At 39.8% G+C, this 20,926-nt stretch overlaps 1 protein-coding gene across 5 annotated transcripts in view; it reads right to left on the bottom strand.

Annotated features, from left to right (window-relative positions):
* Window positions 1–20,926, bottom strand: part of C1H12orf50 (chromosome 1 C12orf50 homolog) — a 28,824-nt gene that overhangs the window by 4,410 nt on the left and 3,488 nt on the right. For 3 of the 5 annotated variants that reach the window (XM_073327603.2, XM_073327600.2, XM_073327599.2), the window contains exons 2-9: window positions 18,959–19,122; window positions 16,335–16,454; window positions 15,157–15,280; window positions 9,077–9,235; window positions 5,750–5,827; window positions 5,547–5,660; window positions 2,894–3,004; window positions 1,149–1,256 (exon numbers count right to left, since the gene is read on the bottom strand). In XM_073327603.2, the coding sequence (XP_073183704.1) occupies window positions 1,149–1,256; window positions 2,894–3,004; window positions 5,547–5,660; window positions 5,750–5,827; window positions 9,077–9,235; window positions 15,157–15,280; window positions 16,335–16,346 (706 nt within the window). In that variant the 5' untranslated portion in view covers window positions 16,347–16,454; window positions 18,959–19,122. Of the gene's footprint in view, window positions 1–1,148; window positions 1,257–2,893; window positions 3,005–5,546; window positions 5,664–5,749; window positions 5,828–9,076; window positions 9,236–15,156; window positions 15,281–16,334; window positions 16,455–18,958; window positions 19,123–19,246; window positions 19,694–20,926 lie in introns of those variants that run through there. The other 2 variants (XM_073327601.2, XM_073327602.2) reach the window with 2 other exon arrangements.

The following is a 20,926-nucleotide window of genomic DNA, read 5'->3' as shown; positions in this document are numbered from 1 at the left end:
TATAACCCATGGATTTTATGTAAGCTTGTTTGAACAGGAGGTCCTTTACAAAAGTGAGTGTGTTACACCCACAGCAGAATTTTATGCATGTTGACCCAAAACACAGCATAGCAACTATGGAATGAGCTATTGTGCAACATATAACTGACCCTCATATGTCCTTGGCCTTGTCAGTCAGCTGGTCTAGATGAGACACTGGTAATTATGATGCTTAACATATGAAAGAAAACTCTTCCCTCTGTGCTTACACCAAGAGTAAGGAGATTGAGTAAGGGAAGGGCAGAATCTCATATCCTGCATTACATGGCAGCTATCAAACTCTATGACCCTATGTCCCCTGCTCCACTACAGGAATCCAGGGCTTTGTCTGCTTTCACATCCAGCTGAACAGCATAAGCACTACCTTTTGCTCCTATCAGTTCAGGCCAAAATATAGGAGAAATTCTTTACTTGCACTTCAATGTATGTAGACAGTTTCATTACTTTTTAACCTACTTGTGATTTATAGCCAGAATTTGTCGTCTTATCTTTTACTTCAACAACAGAAGAATAATATGCAAGAAATGATTTGCCCACAATAATCATATACGTAAAAAAAAGTATATTCAGATAAGGAAATTTTGTGTTCTTCCAAACATATTCTGGAATCCTGTAGTGCAAATTGTGGTCCCAATTTAGCAAGGTACTTTACCATGTGCCTAATCTGAAATACGAGAGTAGTTCTTAGGTAGATTTAATCATGTGCTCAAGTGCTTAGCTGAATCAGGGCCTTACATTGGTATTCATTAGGGTCCTGATTCTCTGAGATGCTATGCGCCCTCAATTCTCATCGACTTTCACTGGAATTGAGAGTGATCACCTGCTCCCAGGATTAGATCTTTGGGCTTTAGGAAGATAAAGATAATTAGCAAGCTGATACTGTTTATATTGAAGTCATTGGGAGCAAGATTGCCTTAACCCAATAAAAGTGCTTTCATCATTTAGTATGATGAAAGAAACCACACTGTTGATGGGACTTCACCAATTCACTCAAAGTGTGTGGAATATAACAGATGTCATTTAGGTCCTGCCTCAAGTGTCCAGTGAAATTACAAAGAAAGCAAAAAATGTTTTCCAAAATTACAAAATGCAAAAATAATGATTCATACCTTTCACATCTGAACGTCTGGACGTAATTAATTCTTTTTCTCCAGTTAATGTTTCACTTTGCTTCCTTCCAACAAATATACTCCTTTGTGGTATATAACAATCACCTCCTGCAAAAAATTATGATGCATCATCAAATTATAAATAGAGACATGGTATGTTCTCATTTTAAGATGAACTTGATTGTACTGTGTTTAAAATGCAGAATCCAACCTTTTCACTTTATTCTTTTTTATCATTTAATTTGTGTTAGTTTTTGGTTAGAATAGTAAGAACATAAACATGAAAAACAAATAGAAAGCAGTTATGTAAAATGTGTATATAAAAGTCAGATAAATGGAAAATATATTTAATATTCTTTTAATTCATACCTCTCAATATGAATGTACGTTTCCATAATTAATTCTCTCTCTGAATTAACTCTTGATTAAGCAAATACAAAGCACCAGGACAACAGGCAATAAGATATTAAACATAAAAACAAACACATACATTGCTTATAATACATACAGGGCTCAGGAAAGTGATACAATTTATAAAATGCTACCAAAAACCCTATTATCTCTGCTATTACTTACATTTGATATGATCAATGATTTTTTTTTGCAAGAAAAATGCAGTAAAACTAATCTATGTGGACTTCAGTAAAGCATTTGACATAGTACCACATGGGAAATTATTAAACTGGAGAGGATGGGGTTTCAAAAGAAAAGGAGATAACCAATGATAGGTAAATATAAATGCGTGTGGTGTCCAAGTTCATCCTTAATGACTGAAATCCGGATCCTGTACTGAGATCTCTAAGCAGACGCCTATGACAATGGGCACAAGGATTTGCCCACATGGAACAGCTTGCAGGATTGGGGCCTTAGTAATTTCCCATGTGACTGCCAAAAACAAGTCAGTTCAGCTTTACCAAAGATATTCTCTCAAACATAGCAATTTCTGAAAGTTTAGTATACACGTTATATCTGACTGTCATGCTTGTTTATGTTGAAGCTGTGTGAGCTTCTTTGCAGCCAGAGTAAGAAAACAAATCTAAGAAACAATTTTTTTTTCAAGATTAAATTAAAATCCCATTGAGTGGAGTCACCAAACTGAAAATATTTTTTCACTATGTTACTGAGATGGGTGGAATCCAAATACAACAGTAATATTTTTTATTATTATTAACAGCATTGAAAGAAAAAGACTTTACAGAAAATACAGAAATAAATTCCATGAAAGGTATATTTGGAAATTATTTTATCTACCAAAGGATATTAGATAATGAGAACACATATTTTAAAGTTTCAGAGTGGTAGCCATGTTAGTCTGTATCAGCAAAAACTATGAGGAGTCCTTGTGGCACCTTAGAGACTAACAAATTTATTTGGGCATAAGCTTTCATGGGCTAGAACCCACTTCATAAGATGCATGGAGTGGAAAATACAGGAGCAGGTATGAATACATGAAAAGATGGGAGTTGCCTTACCAAGTGTGAGGTCAGTCTAACGAGACAATTCAATTAACAGCAGGATACCAAGGGAGGAAAAATAACTTTTGTAGTGGTAATGAGAGTGGCCCATTTCAAACAGTTGACAAGAAGGTGTAACAGTAGGGGGAAATTAGTATGGGGGAAATTAAGTTTAGGTTTTGTAATGACTCAACCCTCCCAGTGGGTTCTAGCCCACAAAAGCTCACGCCCAAATAAATTTGTTAGTCTCTAAGGTGCCACAAGGACTCCTCGATATTTTAAAGTAATTACCTCCATTTTCAAAGGCACCAGGATCAGTCCTGGTGTTACCATCTAACGATGCTGTTACCTCTCCTTGTCTTTCTATAATATTAAACTTTGTTGGAACTGTAACACCATCACCTAGAAAGGAAGCAGAGGGATTTTTTGGCTTAGTTATGTGGAGTCAGTGCCTTTGTGGTAGATAAATGAGCTTGGGAGAGTAAAGGAAGTAATGGATAGCACTTTGCAACATGGACATTTTTTGCACACTGATTTTATGGATAGACACATCTGCGAGCATTTCTGAATTATGAGCAAAACTTGCATGAATGCTTAAAGGCTTAATATAATTAAATCTCACAGTATAAAGTTGAGGGTAAACCCCTATCTCTGACAGAGGTTTTCAAAAAATACAATGTACTAAAACTTTTGAATTGTTTTGGTGAGCAAACCATGTTTATTGCACATATATCAAACATATTTAATTGTACTGCCAATGGTTAGCCACTTCACTTCAGCATAATTAATTTAATTCTACTTGTATTATTTCTTTCTGTAAACAATGACATATCATGAGCACATTTTTATTCGTCAGCAGATCTGGTCAAAATTCAGACCGACGAAAGGAAGCATCCTCACAGAATGCAACTGCTCCAGTCTCCTGGCGAATCCACAGAGTTCATATTCCACAGACACTCCACAGCCAGACCCAGGGAGGTGGGATCCCATTGTGGGGAATGTGGGCAGTATGTTTTAATAAATTCCCTGACTTTTGTCTTGCACAGATCATACCTGGTCTTAACAGGAAAGATCTGCCTAAGGCTTCTGGGGCCTCAGTGGCCATTTCTACACTGCCTCTGGGAGCAATCCCAGTCCTGGTCCACAGACATGTGGTAGATGGGCTCACGTTAGGGCTTTAAAAATAGCTGTGTAGACATTGTAACTAATGCTGGAGCTTGGGCTCTGAAGCGCTGTCTACACAGCTATTTTTAGAATGCTAGCACAAGCCCCCACTAACCCAAGTCTGTGGACTCAGGCTGGGAGGCTCACTCCCAGATGCAGTGTAGACATACCCAGTGAGGTTAGATTAAGGGTCCAAGTTAGTGCTGCTTTTGCTAATGAATATCATAAAAGTGAACAGAACCTGACTGCATCCCAAGAAGTACAGTGAGATGTGATATTCGTAACTGACTGCTTTGTGCCATTATAAACCTTCCTTTTTGAAGATAGTCACTCTCCTCCCACACCATTCTCCATGACTTAATCATTGGTTTAGAGTACATTTCCGCTAACCTCTCCTTAAATGTTCCCCTTTCCACTTTTATTAGACATCTGGGTGCCCTGTAATGTAACTAATGTACATGAAATACACATTACACGATTCCTGTGAAGTGCCACCACACGCAGGCTATAGGAGGGCTGCAAAGAGGTTAACATTATAGCTACTCAGTTCACATGATTAAAGGTTTATGAATATAATCTATGGTATTTCTAAGGGCCTATCACTGTGATATCTAAGCCCTTGAATACCCATTAGAAATACCACCTCAAAAGTACTTTAATGGAAATACCTCTACTCCCAAGACAGAATTCAGAGGATATTGTGCAGAGAAACTATTTTCTCTCTCTTCACTCCTATTAAAAAGGTTAAATTGGTAAAAACCAGAGGTCCAAAAAATCATACTTTTACTAGCCAATATTATCTCAGATTATCTCTATCTGAACCAAAATAATATAGATTTCAGAGTAGCAGCTGTGTTAGTCTGTATCCGCAAAAAGAAAAGGAGTACTTGTGGCACCTTTAGAGACTAACAAATTTATTTGAGCATAAGCTTTCGTGAGCTACAGCTCACTTCATCGGATGCATTTTGTGGCACCTTAGAGGTGCCACAAGTACTCCTGTTCTTTTTGCAAAATAATATACTCTCTTCATTGTTGTTCACTATCTTCCTGCTTCAATTTTCTTTACATGTAATTGCAGATCCAGATGGTTATCCATGAAGTTTTCCATTATGTTGTAAACAACTTTATGGCAATGATAAATGTGCTACTCTCACTTATATACTAACATCTCACTTCTTTCTCAAACACTTTAATGACCAACGCACTAATTACACTAACGTCTAGGAATGTTCAGAGCATAAATTACTCTGTTAAGAAGCAGCAATACTATCACCTATTATAATAATAAAAGCTGACATTGATTTTTGCAGGCATACCACCTGGCTAACGGGAAAAAAGAAAAGCTCTAAAATCTTGAGTGGGATAAATGTTCATTAATTCATGTCCCTTGGAGCTCAGATGTGTTGTAGCAGACCCAATAAAAAAAGAGACTGTAACCTTATTTCAAAAGATACTAGAAAACAAATTGTAGCAGAGATGCATGCCATGGAATTCAGGAAAGTACCACATGTTAACCTTGGCTCTACTCAATTGACCTGGCCTTATTCCATCATGCTGTAGTCAATGCAGGTGTCACATCCTCATCACCATGTCTATGCTGTTTCCATTTAATTAAAAAAGTCACAACTATTTCTATTGATTTTATTTTGTATAATTCTTTTTTTCTAAATTTGCAAAACCTAATATTTGGATCTAAACTATCTGATAGTGTCTTTCTATGTAATTACATATATATGAACATTATTCTTAAAGTGAAAAGCATTGCCACTCAAGTACTTACCTTCTTGTAAGTCTCTGCCAGTTTCCATGGGTTTCAATAGCTCATTATTCAGTGCTGAAGACATGATTTTTGCTGACTGGTTCTCCTGAGGAGTCTGAATTCTGTAATATTCTCCTACTCATGCCCCCCAAAAGAAAGAAAAAAATGTCTTTACTCACTGATTATATTAATATTTTTTAAATTATCAATAATTAGATATTTACCAGATTTATAACACATCTCCTTTATTGCTTTTTCTTCCTCAATGTCTGCCGGAGTTTTTGTCAATAAATAAGAGGCATCTATAGGAAATATTTTTAAAAGAGAGAACTATACCTGAGTACAGACTCTTCAGGATTTGTTAATGCACTATTCATAAATATAAACAATTTCATTATAAAATGAAGGAACTTCCCCCCACCCCCCTTTCCTGTTGCTAGTTTATCCAAGCCCTCTGCTTTCTGGGCAGAAAAACTATTGCTTACTGACAGATATTTTCATGACCAATATTGTCTTAGTTACAATGAAAGTCAAAAGGTTGACCATTATTGATGTTTATTTTAGATGGTTTAAATTAAAAATAATTCAAAAGCCTTTCTTCAGTACTCTCAAAACAACCATACAATCACACATAAAAGGAAGTGATCCTGAGTGAGCAAATAAATACTTGAGCTGAATGACCTATTCTCTGATAAGCTATCTGGGGATGCACTGAGCATATTTTGCACATTCATAAAACACTTGGCTAACACTTTGTCTACATAAGGAAGCTGCACAGATAATAATTAACAATTTGTTTTTTAACCGATTTAGTCAATTCAGTGCAAACCCATGTTTGGACACTCTTATTTCAGTTTAAGAGTGACTTAGTTCAGTAGCTCAACCAAAATAAGACTATCTACGTAGGGGTGAGAAACTGATTTAAAATAAAGTGGTGGAACTTTCTTACGTAGACAAGCCCTGTGGCTATGACCCTGGCCCTAAGCTGAATAGTTGTACGCAAGCAAATGCAAGCAGCCTCTTCAAAAAGGTAAGTACACACTAAAGGCATGGCTACACTTGCAGATGTAGAGCGCTTTGAGTTAAACCAGCCTTCGTAGAGCGCAGTAGGGAAAGCGCTGCAGTCTGTCCACACTTACAGCTTCAAGTGCATTGGCGTGGCCTCATTTGTGGCACTTGCAGCGGCTTTGGGAGTGGTGCATTATGGGCAGCTATCCCAGCATGCAAGTGGCTGCAACGTGCTTTTCAAACGGGGGGCTGGGGGATGGGGTGGAGTGTGACAGGGAGTGTGTTGTGTGTATGTGGGGAGAGAGAGAGTGGGTTTTTGGGGGGCTGAGAGCATGTCAGCATGCTGTCTTGTAAGTTCAGACAGCAGCAGACCCCCCTCCCCTCTCCCTCCTCTCTCACACACAGCATTCCACAGTAATGGTTGCTTTGTCTCGGAGGAGATAAGCAGCTGGCTGTCAGAAATGGAGCTTTCAATGGGCATTTCTGCATTCCTACAGCTGATTCCAAACAATGACAAGAGTGGCCACTTGACTTAAGGGGATTATGGGATGTTTCCGGAGGCTGATTAGAGCGCAGTAAAGCAACACCTCGTTCAAACTGGCGCTGCGGTGCTCCAGCTGGGGTGCAGCAAACGTTATTCCACTTGCCGAGGTGGAGTACCAACAGCACTGTAGCCGCAGAGTCAGAGCGCTCTACTGCCTTGCCAGTGAGAACGGGTAGTGAGCTAGTGCACCCAGGGCTCCTTTATTGCGCTGCAACTCGCAAGTGAGCCATGCCCTGAGACAGCAACTAATTCAAAAGCAGCAAGTCAGGGAGTAAAGTGAGAAAGGGTATGCAATTTACACAGAATTTCTTTTACAGAAACGAATGTAGAGTAAAATCCCTGTCCATATTGGCAGTTCCTATCTCTTCAAGCAAATATTGCCATTACCACTCAAAGAATTAATCCAGTTCAACTTTAAATGGGGAAAATACAGCCCACACACCCCATTTTCTCTCCTTAAATGTCCCTGTTATAGACCGTTAAAATCAATTTGGCACAAAAAGATGGCAAAGGCAAAAACAGAAGCAAGTCAAATGAATTAGTTCAAGAGGAAGCTGCACACATCTTTAGAAGCTGGACTGCCCAAGGGCGCAGTCACAAACTAGATTTTTGGGTTAGATATTTTGAGCGATAGCATGGATTGTATTTACTAGAATGATAAAGAATTATGAGCTTCATATTTCTCCGCAGTTCCTTGATCACTAGATATTCTTTTCCTGCTTCTCATGCAAAACTATCAATACAGGGCCTATGATACCACCTTTCTCGAGTACAAGCAGTATACAGACCATAGAGGGCTTGTATACACAGCATGGCAAAACAGGCCAGAGGGATGTTATTTGTAAAACTAACTTGATGCGCTCTGACTGCCCCATATAGACCCTGCTGGCATGCTCTAAAAGGTACCCCTTCACATTAACACAGTCCTTCCTCTCCCTTACACCTTGTGGAGGCATTCATACGCATGCCAAATGGGTGTAAAACTCCACCACCGATGTGAGTGGAGGGATGGGATAAGGAGAAGATAAGTGAAGTCTCCAGCTCAGCAGCCCAGGGAGAGGCACACATTTCTGTGTTCATTAAAGGCTGACTTTTCAACCGGAAATTATCTCACATGCACATGGACAGAGAAATAGAGGGAGTTAAATAGTCATAAGACAGACTAAAAACCAATTTAATTTAAAAAAAAAAACCTCATGATTTTTGGGCTAATCGCATGATTTTGAGGGTCTGACTCACGTTTTTGATCTCTTGAGGTTGGCAAACTATGTATAGCCACCAGTTATTTATTACAGAACAAATGTGAGCCCTAAGAATAGGGGTAATTTCATGGGCAGGTGTAGTCCATGAGGTTTGTACAACCTCTGTAGAACAGCAAGCATGGAAATGATTTTAGGCTGGACAGAACTCTAAGTCTTCTTGTTTGGCATAAAAATTACTTCATCTCTGAATTGCCGCAGATGCTTTAAACTCTCAACTAAATGCCACCTAGCAACAGCTAACGTGTTTCTTGTTAAAGCTAAAGCACAAAATGAAATTAGCATCCTGGTCAAACCTATACAGTGATAAATCTAAGAGCCTTGGGAGAACCTTTTCAATGAGTAAAATGATCATTTAAATTACAGATGGAGCCAAATAAATCTGAACATCCCTGAACTCTGAGAAAGTTTGGATCTGTATCTGAATTGTTGTATTTCAATGCCATGTGAATTGTGGCACTTGCATTCATTTCTAATTAAGGAAAAAAGAGAATTTGAATTATACCAGTAAGAAAAAATAGATATTAGATCTTTTGAAAGTTTATTAATGAGAGTCTACATTTACTATGTGTTTTATACAATAAAATAAAGATAATTATAAAATATTCCCAAATATTTGACCTCTTTCCTCAAAAATGGCATGATTGTTGAAAACAGCCAAAAATCTGTTGGCAACCATTTTGCAAATTATTTGAGAAAATCCACTTTAGTTTCAGAGTTCAGAAAAAGGTCATATTTACAGTTCTCCTCTTCTTCCTCTTCCTCTTCCTCCTCCAGGCTGATGTTTATGATCAGTGGAGGATGAATGGGTCTTAAAATGCTTTCTTGACCTTTTACGGGTTCTTGAGTGTGGGCAGGATGCAGAGTTCCTTCTTGAACTTCCTTTTGGAGTGTGGCATCTATAGGAAAGTACATGAAGTTCGGTCTGTTAATAAGGCATTAGAACACCAAAATCAGGTTCTAATCAGTTTGTTATACATTTGAAATCATAATTGTATTTGACAAAGTCACAAATTGCCAAATTGTGTCTTTTAGGCGCTGTACTGAGAAGGAGGTTGGCAGAAATGTGTCTCCAAGGCAGAAGGAACATGGGGAGACATGGTAACTCAGGGACACACAGTGCCTCCCAGAGATTTTCAGCATGCAAGGATAACACATCATTGCACCAGCCTTGAGTAGTAAATAGTATGCAGTTCTTCCAGTGGCTGGCCATCTCTTCTGGCTGGTGTGTGTATGGGAAGGTATAAATAACCTTGTCTACTCCTGCCCCTTTTTAGGGGCATGTCTACACTGCTTGGGCTCTGGGTCAGGCCCAAATCCCCCTTCACCTACACAAAATTCTGTCTAACTTGAGCCCAAACCCCAGGATCCCACAGGAATTGAGGGTTCAAGCCTGAGTCTAACAGAGGCGTGGGCCCAAACTCCATTGTTTTGCACTGTAGATGCAGCTCAGGCCTGGGGTCCCCAGATTCGAGTCCTGAGAGTCCACCAACCCCATCTCACAACCCCATGGGACAGTGTCCTTTGTCTTTCCTATCCCAAGACTGGCCAATTGACTCCCACGAAACAGAAGCATCTCTCCTGGTTCAAATGCAACTCTTCAGCATTTAACCCTTCCATTTTATTCTGACCACTGAGCTGCAAGCAGAGTGACCCATCTTCTGCATTTGTAATGGTCACCGCCATCAAGAAGTCTTTTGCCAAGCGTGCTGCTAGCTGGTCATGGGAGCACCGCCACATTTTGCTTAATATCTGGTGCAAGGTGAGCAAACAGTTCAACTTTCCCAAGAATTCCAGGAATGAGCATGCATACCAGCTAATAGTGCAGAAGCTGGTGCTGGGGATTCACTGGACCAGTAACAAGTGCAGGGAGCAGATTAAGCAGTTCAAGACCAACTCCTGGAAAGCTAGGGATGAGAACTGGATCTCTGGGAACTCATTGTCATCCTGCCACTCTTACAAGAAGTTTGACCAGGTGCTGGGTACTGCGCCGAGCATTGAGCCACCAGTGCTTTATGGTCAGTCAGGAGGGCAACCTTCTCATCCCTGAATACAGTATAGGACCAAAAGGGAGCCAGCAAGTGCTGGCCGAGGCTGCCCAAGTGACTCTTGTACCCAGACCAGTTCCCTAGAGCAGCTGTAGCACATCCTGGGTCCCTACTCCAAAGAACTTTTTGATGCCTCTCTGGAAGAGCTGTCCACCACAGAACTGGCATCAGAAACACAAGGGGCAGAAATAGCCCCTGAGCCTGGTAAGTTTCTGGATCCATGTTTGTTGTTATTAATATAGGGATGGGAATGATTTCCAGTTTATCGGATGGATTTCCTGTTTATTACCCAATGCAAAATTTATTGCAAGCTCCAGGCAGCAGCATGTATCTGCTAATGTATCTTTGCACAAAGATTGTGAAGAACACAGCAAGCCACAATAATACCGACAGCATTGATGACACTGGAATCCTAACATGTCTGTAAATAACACCAGCGGGATTTCAGTCTGTTAAATGCACATTCAACCACCATTCCTCACATACTCAGAGTATAACTAAACCTTCTTTTACTAGACACTTTTATCAGCATATGGTTTCATAAGTGAAAGAAAAAGGGGGTACACTGGGTACGGTAAAATAACAGTGGGGATAGTAACTCCATTTATGACAATGTCATTTGGTGGGAATAGTGTCCCAGCTTGTCTATGAATGTAGACTCCTGATCAGCGGAAAACCCTGGCATCATGAACTTTCCAGTGCAGCCCACACTGGTGTCCATAAATTAGCCTCTGAGGTCCACAAGGGCCTGCATAACAATGGAGTAGTACCCTTTGCAGTTTATGCACTCATGTACTTCTTGAAGAGGTCAAACTGTGGCCATATGAGTCCCATTTATGGCCCTGGCATGTTTGGAAACTCCATTCTCTCAAAACCAGCAATTATTTAAGGGATATTTGTTTACGTTCACTACCTTTGGGTAAATCATATGCCTGATTGCGTCTGAAACCTCTGTGACCACTTCACGCATGGTTGACTTTTCAATGCTGAACTGGTTAGCAACAGACTTGTAGCAGTCTGGGGTAATCAGGTTCCAGACAATTATAGCAGCCTACTTCTGGACCAGTATGGCTGCCCTCATGAGTGTCTTTACTCTGGAGCGTAGGTGCGACCTGCTCACAAAGTTCCAGAAATGTAGCTTTCTTCATGCAAAAGTTCTGGACCCACTACTGGTCATCCCAGGTCTGCATGACGATGTGATCCCACCAGTCTGTGCTTGGGCCCCTGCTCCAGAAGCTCTGGTTTACATGGGGGGAATCACCAGCTACAGCAAGAGGTGCAAGCAGCATCAGCCAGTTTGATTCTTCCATGTCTGTATCATCCTCCTCTTCCATCAGGAACCTTTAGTAGGTCAGAAATCACCAACAGAACATCCACCAGTGTCTCATGGGTGCTTTGCCTGTTTGCTGAAACAGGCTTGGCAGGATCTATTGCTAACTTGGCAGACTGTGACAACTTCCTGTAACGTGTGGGGTGGACAATCAAGTTTTCCCACACTGCAACACTAACCAGAGGCTGGAGTGGCTACAGCTGGGGAGGGTGGCTAGGATGCCTGAGAAATAGTGGTTTGACTTGGGACTGAGTATTGCAGTGTGGACATTGGAGCCCCAGATTTGCAGCCCAGGTCAAAAAATTCTAAAGCTAGGGTCACTATGCAGTGTGGATGCCAAGCCCTGGACTTGTTTGTAATATGTAATGATCTGCTCTCCCACAGACATCCGGAACTACTGTTGGTACGAGGAAGCCCTCCTCCACCACTGAATAAAGCTCCCTATTTAATACCACCATGTACATATAGCCGTGGATCACCTGTGAATTTAGAAATTATACTTGCTAATAGCTCTTCCAAGCCGCACTCTCATTCATAATTTGGAATGCTTTTTCAATTGTAATTCTAAAAACAGAGCTTCCTCTGTTAAGTCTTTCATGGGTTGCTCAGTGCACCAAAATGTGGTTGGCATGGACACGTGTCATCATGTACAGTATGCATTGGACACACTCCCATGAAATAGCTTTGGCAAAGTCTGCATTCAGCTTTGGTTAGATTTTTCTCACGGATAGAAAAGAACTCCCTCCTTAAGCTACATTTTCTTTGTTCCTATTATTCTGGAACTTAAATGAAGCCTTTTGCCAATGCCTGTCCAATAACTATGCTTGGAAATATGCCATGTGATTGTCCGTGTTAATGTGACACCACTATAATGAGCAGTAGTGATCTAAATTATTGAGAAAGTATTGTTTAAGTTGTAATTCAATTTTTTTTGCAAATTAGTATACATTAATGTGTTTAATATACATATTAAAGTACTTTATAGAAGTCTAGAGTCATACATAAGTCAAATATGAATTGAAGATTCATCACATATGTATTGTTTAAGGACTACATAACACACCCACTGTAGTTATTATTTCACTGACTTCAGCATGAGCCCAATACCTTTAGCGTCCATATTCATCCAAATGTAGACCTCAATCAGTAGGGTCTGTGACATATTCACTAACACCATCCCATTCTATGAAGTTGAGTTGGTCTTTAATATTTTGCCTGAAGGCTACAGTCACTTTTCTTGGTTTACAGATCCATAAGAGGGAAACTGAGGTCTACCTTTACATGATACAATCTACTCCACAAAATACAACTTTGTATTCTTTAAGAATATCATATGCAGTAGCTTTGGCTCCAGAGTCTGGATGTGTACACATGGTGATCCCAAACCTGAAGACCTAACTCAGGCAAAACTTCATTAAAGTCGATAGGAGTTTTGCTTTAGGAAGGGTTGAAAAAGAACTAGCCATTTTTCCAGAAATAGTCTGGATTTTTGGAAATCAGAGAGTAAAAGAGAAATCATAATTAAGAAGTATTTGCTTCACATATTCTCTCCCCATCCCCATGTGCCCAGCCTGAAAGGCTTAACTGAAGTCAATTAAGGGGGGAAAAACACTTGAAAGTGACCTGCACACGTGATGCAGCATTAGAAATTATTTTTTTAACTGTCTCCAAATGAGGGCCATTTCATACATATCTAATTTAAAATTTGCGTGTATTGTGGACCCTGACTTGGTGTGATGTCCCATCATAGACTGCTGGTGACATCACACCCAGCAAAGAACCTTTTTCTTTTAAAATATTGCCTGGGTTTCTAAACTTTTTCATTATTTTATGAATAGTAAAAATAATAAAAAATAGTAAGCATTCTGAGTAAACCAAAATATGAAATAGTAAACGTTTGGAGGTGTTGGTTTTGGTGAACATTTTATTGCTATTCCTATCTGCTAAATCTAATCTGTCCTTCATTTTGAGATTTTCTATTTTCATCACCACAGTTTCTATGCACTACCTCTCTTCCCCTCCTCAGACTGTTTAATAATTGAAGGCAATTGATGGAATCTAAAATTTATCTTTACTTAGCTAGCCTGTATTTGCAAGGGCAGAAATCAGTTCTCTCCTATTTCATTTGTTCATTGTATTTTAATTTCTGGAGTAGCATACACCATGTTGTGGCCACTGTGAATACTGTGTTTTACACCAGGAAAAGGTTTACATAGATTCTAACTCTCTGGTTCAATGTAACTATGAGGCAGTTGTCTCAAAAATATTCCCATTTGGCAAAGCTAACTATTTAATCAACATCTAATCACTTGCTCCATTACTGAATGGAATCTTAAAATAAAAAGTTTTCAACTCAGCCAGAACCCCACTTTGAAAACACAGTGGTCCCAAATGCCAAGAGAGCCTGTAAAACAGGTGCAGGGGGATGAGTTCTTATTTTTTCTATTGACATTCGGCTGGTTACTGGCTTTGAACTTATAAGTGGAATTTCTTACATACCCTCACCCTCTTCAGATGTATAAATTAGATCATTTGTATCAGGAATGTGAGCAGAACGGCCAACAGTTGACAGGAGAGAAGGAGAAAAAAAATGATTATTTCTTTCTATATTAAGATGGGTAGATAATTCCCACAGATGGAATGGATTATTTCAGATGTTGTTTTAGAAGGCACATTTGATTTGTATGTATGCGAGGTAATGGGGGGAAATTGAAAAGGATAGCGAGAGAAGGTATAACTGCTGCCCACACAGTTGCAATCCACTAGTCATGTATGGTTAACCAGTGAATCATGGCCATGCAGTAATGTACAGTATACATTCTTCCAAAATTGTGACTGCATAAATGACCTCAAATGAATACTATATGCTGTGAAGAAAGTACTGTACTGCTTTAACACTCAGCTCCTATGTTTGAGTGAAACCCTGAAGAGACCTCACTGTGAGTGTAGAGGCCATTATGTAGTTGGAAGTGGATGAGTGAGAGTCAGGAAGGCCCAAAGCTTTACAGAGGTAGTAAAAAGTACAGGGATTTCCTAAAACACAAACTCTTCAAACTAGATTTGACTGCTTATACACAAATCACTGCCTCACGTGACTGTCATTCAGCACATCAAGGATACACACAGCATGTAAAATATTACTGTGTATAATTTTTCACTTGTGAGACAAATGGATTAAAATTTGAATTGCTACTCAGTACATCACCTTTGATGTAACTGTTACCTACAGAAATTCCTCACACAATGGCCAAAGAAATTCCTATGGGAACCCTAGTCAAACATAACCATAAGTCCTTTACTAACCTTGACTTGAGATCATATTCCACCCAATCTGCAATGCTGTCTTTCTTCACCTACAAAGGTATTATATCAACACTAGAAGTGGACAATACATTTTTATCTATTTCAATGTTCAAATTATTGAGAAAATATTTTTACTCACTGCTACTAGGTGGCAAAAAAAGTCCATTTATATTACGAGGTTTGCTATGATGGAAGACACAACTGATCCTCACACAGCCTAAAGGCTGTGTTTCCCAGAAACATGAGATTCTGTTGTATTTTTGCTATAGGAAAAATAAAAAAGGGACAGTTTTCAGATATAATGATTATAACAAACAACAAAAAATAATGGACAGAACACTGATTAGTACAATATATCAGTGAAAAAAGAAGAAATATGGTATTGTTGTGAAGGCATAGGACTAGGATACATGGGGCCTGATTCTGATCTTTTACAACAGTGTAAATTAGGAATTTCTTCACTGAGATCAATGGAGTTATAATGGTGTCAGATCAGAATCAAGGTAATGGATTCTACTCCTGGCACTGCTACAGACTTTCTGAGATGCTTAGAAAAAAACATCAATTTTCTAATACCCCAAATTCACTTAATTTTTGTGTCTCAGGGCTTATCTATTTGAACAGTTAATGCGCAGCAAGCTGGGGTGTAAATCTACCTCACATTAGTGTGCCGCACACTAACTGTACATGTGGACCCTGCTGCCACACATTAAAAGTTCCATAATGTGCTTTGATCTACTCTGCTTTGAAATGGGAACAGAATAAAGTGAATTAGAGAACTTTTAGTTTGTGGTAGCAGGTCCACATGGACAGTTAGCGTGCATCACACTAATGTGGGGTAGCATTATTTCCACACTTACTGCACACTAACTGTTCATCTAGACAAGCGCTTGGTTTCCTTATCTGTGAAACAGGGATAATAATATCTACCTCACAGGCATGTTGTGAAGCTAAATACACTCATGTTTGTAATGTGCTTTGAGATCCTTGGATGAAATCTGCTGTGTAAGTGCAAAGTATTACATTTTTATTCTTTTATTATAAAAATGATATTATTTATTATTAATTATTATTATTATTAAAGGAAAATCAGAAAAGGAATTAACACCCGATGACTGACTCTGAATCAATACAAGTTTTCAAGCTTGCAGTGCATGCTAGCCATGGATTGGGGTGGGGGCGGAGGGGGGAAGCTTGTATCTGGGTGCCACAATGTCTTCATATTTGAATGTGAACTTGGGTGTCAGATGTGAAGTTTAACAGAAGTGAGGGTCAGTTTTGCTTTAAGAATGAGTGTACTTAAAGAAACTTATCTACCTGTATTTCCATATGTCTAAATTGGCAAAGCTGATGTGAACATCTTCCCTCTCTCCATAATGAGCACACAATCTCACTGCCAAGGGCTTTTTCACAGTGACGGAATCGGCACTTGGAACCCTAACACAGAAAAAAGGCAAGTCAAAGTTGTATGATGTTAGATGTCAGTAGTTGGCTTACATCTTCTTTATTAATGAGGAAGTGGACAATACATTAATCTGTATAGTACAGTATTATTGTTGTGACAACATACCTGAAAGCAATGGAAAAAATGTTGGACCTGATTTGCTGATGCTAGTTTAGCTCCATTATGCCCAATTCTGCTGCACAGGTGAAAATCCCAAGCCAATGGGAGTTACACCTGTGCGGTTGAGGGCAGAAGAGGCCATTTGTCCCAATGGAACTGCTACTGATTTATGCCAGTGTAAATGGGGGGAAATCAGGTCCTGTTAATGTCACATGAATTATGCCATAATTGCTTTGTCCAGTCTAGTTTAAATGCCTGAAGATATGGGGCTCCCATTACTTACGAACTTGGGAGACTCAGTCTACTGGGTATTACTATTTTCCTGATATTTGGACTAAATTTCTCTTGCCCAGCTCTATTCCTTTACTTCTATTTATATCCCACTGGATTAGCCTAAACAATTACTCACCCTCCTTGTTGTTCTCTATCTGTCCTCTCAGATACTAGCAAATGTTAACATAACTCTCCCATAGTAATCACTAAGCAAACTATATAGATTTTGTTTTTTCAGTACCCTATTCTCCACTACATAAGAGCTATGCTCAGAGGTAGTGGGCAGGGGCAGCCACAGGAAGCTGGCTGATGCTCAGCCCCAGCAGATGTTAGGGGGCATTTTCTAACATCTGCAGCTGGTGTAAAGCCTATAATGGGGTTTAAGAAAGCAAGAGATCAGGCTTAGAGAAGCGCAGCTCAACCACATCCCCAATGCCAGCCCCAGTCACCAACTGACACAACTCTTTCCTCCCCCTTACAGCAGGGTGTTATGTGGGGCAGCTGTTACAGCGGGGCAGCTGGTATTATGCAGCACAAAGTAAATTTAGCAGATTGAGAGATTGACCCTTAATCTCTTCTCATAAATCAAACATTCCAGCTACTTAATCATTTTGTTCTCTTCCTTTGATTCCATCCAGCTGGTCAATATCTTTCTGGTTCTGCAGTGCCACCACTACATGCAGTTTTATAGATGTAGTTTCATCACTCTTGAAGTCCACCAGGGAGCATGGAGTGGTATGATGCATACTACTTAAATGCTCTCTTGTGTTAGCTAGCATTTGTCCAGGTTAAATTTATTTTCCTTCTGTTATTTCTCTACCATTTTTGGAGTTTGCAACACCTCCTAATTTAGTAAAAAGAAAAGGAGGACTTGTGGCACCTTAGAGACTAACCCATTTATTTGAGCATAAGCTTTCGTGAGCTACAGCTCACTTCATCGGGTGCATCCGATGAAGTGAGTTGTAGCTCACGAAAGCTTATGCTCAAATAAATGGGTTAGTCTCTAAGGTGCCACAAGTACTCCTTTTCTTTTTGCGAATACAGACTAACACGGCTGTTACTCTGAATCCTAATTTAGTAACATCTGTGAATTTTAATACCATTTACTCCTCTTTCCAGAGCATCATAAAAGACATTAATTATAATAGGGCCAAGGACTATTGTCCGTAAAATGCACTACTTTATTAAATAAAATCACTGCAACTGGCCAGACTGGTAACATATGCTAGGCATTTGTACTGAAAGTAATACCTAATCACTGAGGTCCTGATCCTGCAATTGGATGTACTAACATAGACTTCTGCATCACCCCATTGACTCTGCCTACTGGGCCCATTCTCACAAGCACTTCTTCAAAGGGTGATAACATCAGGAATGATGTGATTTCAAAAAAAACAGTATGAAGGAAAGTCGGGCAGTCAAACTATCAATACCAGGCAAAGTTCCTGTTGTCTAACAAATTTATAAATGCTGTTTATCACAAGTTATAAAAATGTTGTTTAAACAAAACAGGAGAAGTGTGCTGAGTGATCTTTATGCAGTGTTTGCAAAAGTCCACTTTGCACAGTGCACATTTTTAATTAATTAAACCCCTTTAGAGTGTGAGCTTGATTTTCAGAACTAATGACCACCCACAAATCAATCTGAAGTGAACGGAAACGTCAGGTCCTCATCACCTCTCAAAATCGGGACCTATGTGTGTGTCAAATATACATGTACGGAGACACACAGAGAGTGACATATACATCCATATATAAAGAAGAGACATAAGTTCAAACTATAAACTCCTCCTTAGAGCAGGAAAATCAAAGATGCAAACCACTGTAAATTCTACAATATTTACCTTTATGCAGGTGGAATAAAAATAGAAATAGCAGTCATTCCCAACTTCTGCCATTGTCACCTCTTGTACTTCTACTCCACTGTCTTTATACAAGAAGGGTATAAACGTACAGGTAAGAACTACCAATGGGTATGGAAACAAAACTCCTTTTTCTGAAGACAGTGGTTTTCAGGATCTAAGCTCTATTTCCTTTTAAAAACAGACCTCCAATTATAGTATATCTCAAAATTATATTTAAACTAATTACAAATCAGACGGTACCTTCTCCAGGTTTGCCGAAGTGATGAAACATTGAAAGTGGTTGCTAGTCAGTGCACAGATTCAAACTTCCAGAATTTCTCTCATTGTTACTTTAGTTCTTATGACATCATCACAAATGACATCACATGACCGTTTAGACTGGGACTGCTCACTTATTTTCATTGCTGTTGAGTAAAATAGAAAAAAATGAAGTTGTTCCCAGTTGTCTGTTATCCTAGCGTTTCTCTGATTCAAAACTGATTGAAACATAATTCTCATGAGTTAGAGAATACAGAACATTCACTTAACTGTTTGATGCAGGAACATATATAGTTTGTAGCCGTATCGATCCCAGGATATTAAAGAGACAAGGTGGGTAAGGTAATTTCTTTTATGGGACCAACTTCTGTTGGTGAGAGAGACTAGGGTGACCAGACAGCAAGCATGAAAAATCGCAACAGGGGGTGGGGGGTAATAGGAGCCTATATAAGAAAATGACCCAAAAATTGGGACTGTCCCTAAAAAATCGGGACATCTGGTCACCCTAAGAAAGACAAGCTTTTGAGCCACACAGAACTCTTCTTCAGGTCTGGGGAAGGAACTCTCAGGTCACAGAAAAATGCAAGATGGAACAGATTATTTAGCATAAGTAGTTATTGTAAGGGACCATTGAAGGCAGAGTAGCCCATTAACACCTCTGCAGTGTTATAGAACATAGAACAAAAAGAGGGAGTTAGTGGGTTACAGATTGTTGTTTGTCCAATGACTGCAGGGGTGCTAACAGACCACTCTACCTTGACTGGTCCCTTACAATCTGTGCTAACTACTTATGCTAAAAAATCTGTCCCACCTTGCATTTTGCTGCAACACTGAGGCTGTCTCTCCACTACAAATTACTTCAGTGTAATGTACATTGCTCAGGGGTGTGAATAATCCACATCCCTGAATGACATGAATTATACCAACCTAAGCACTAGTGTGGACAGTGCTATGTCAGCTGGGGGGCTTCTCCCACCACCATAGCTACCACCTCTTGTGGAGGCAGGTGTTATTAAGCCCATGGGAGAGTTCTCGCCTGTCGGTTTAGAGTGTCTTCACCAGAAGCACGACAGTGGCTGTGGTGCAGCTTCACTGGTGCAGCTGTGCCGCTGTAGTGCAGACAGAGCCTGAGCTTTCCTTTCCCAGACCTGAAGAAGAGCTCTGGATGGCTAAAAACTTGTCTCTCTCACCAAGAGAAGTCAGTCCAATAAAAAATATTACCTCATCCATCTTGTCTCTCTGTTGCCGGAACAGTAATTTTAGCATTAAACCTGTTTTCAACACTCCCAATGTCAGTCTCCTAGGGTATGTCTACACTGCAATTAAAAACCTGTGCCAGCAGACTTGAGCTTGCGAGACTCAGACTAAGGGGCTGTTGAATTACAGTGTAGATGCTTGCGCTCGGGGTGGAGCCCAGGCTCTGGGACCCTGCAAACCCGACCTGACGCCTAGGAAAGAATTTTCTGTAGTATCTCAGTGCCCTACCCATCTAGTGTCCCATTACCAGCTACTGGGGATATTTGCTACTAGCAGTCGCAAATTGGCTACATGCCATTATTGGCAGTCATCATGCCATCCCCTCCATAAACATATCAAGTTCAGTCTTGAAGCCAGTTAGGTTTTTTGCCCCCACTGCTCCCTTTGGAAGGCTGTTGCAGAATTTCACTCCTCTGATGGCTTGAAACCTTCGTCTAATTTCAAGCGTAAACTTGTAGGTGGTCAGTTTATATCCATTTGTTCTTGAGTCAACACTGGTTATGCTTAATTTAAATAACTCCTCTCCCTCCCTGATATTTACAGAAAGCAATAATATCTCCCCTCAGCCTTCATTTGGTTAAGCTAAACAAGCTAAGTTCTTTGAGTCTCCTCTCATTAGGTATCCTCGGATCATCCTAATAGCCCTTCTTTGCACCTGTTTCACTCTGAATTCTTCTTTCTTAAACCTGGAAG

Source organism: Lepidochelys kempii, chromosome 1, assembly GCF_965140285.1.
Source record: "Lepidochelys kempii isolate rLepKem1 chromosome 1, rLepKem1.hap1, whole genome shotgun sequence".
In the NCBI taxonomy this organism is placed as follows: Eukaryota; Metazoa; Chordata; order Testudines; family Cheloniidae; genus Lepidochelys; species Lepidochelys kempii.
Note: the sequence above shows the minus strand (reverse complement) of the source record. Positions and strands in the feature narration are given on the sequence as shown.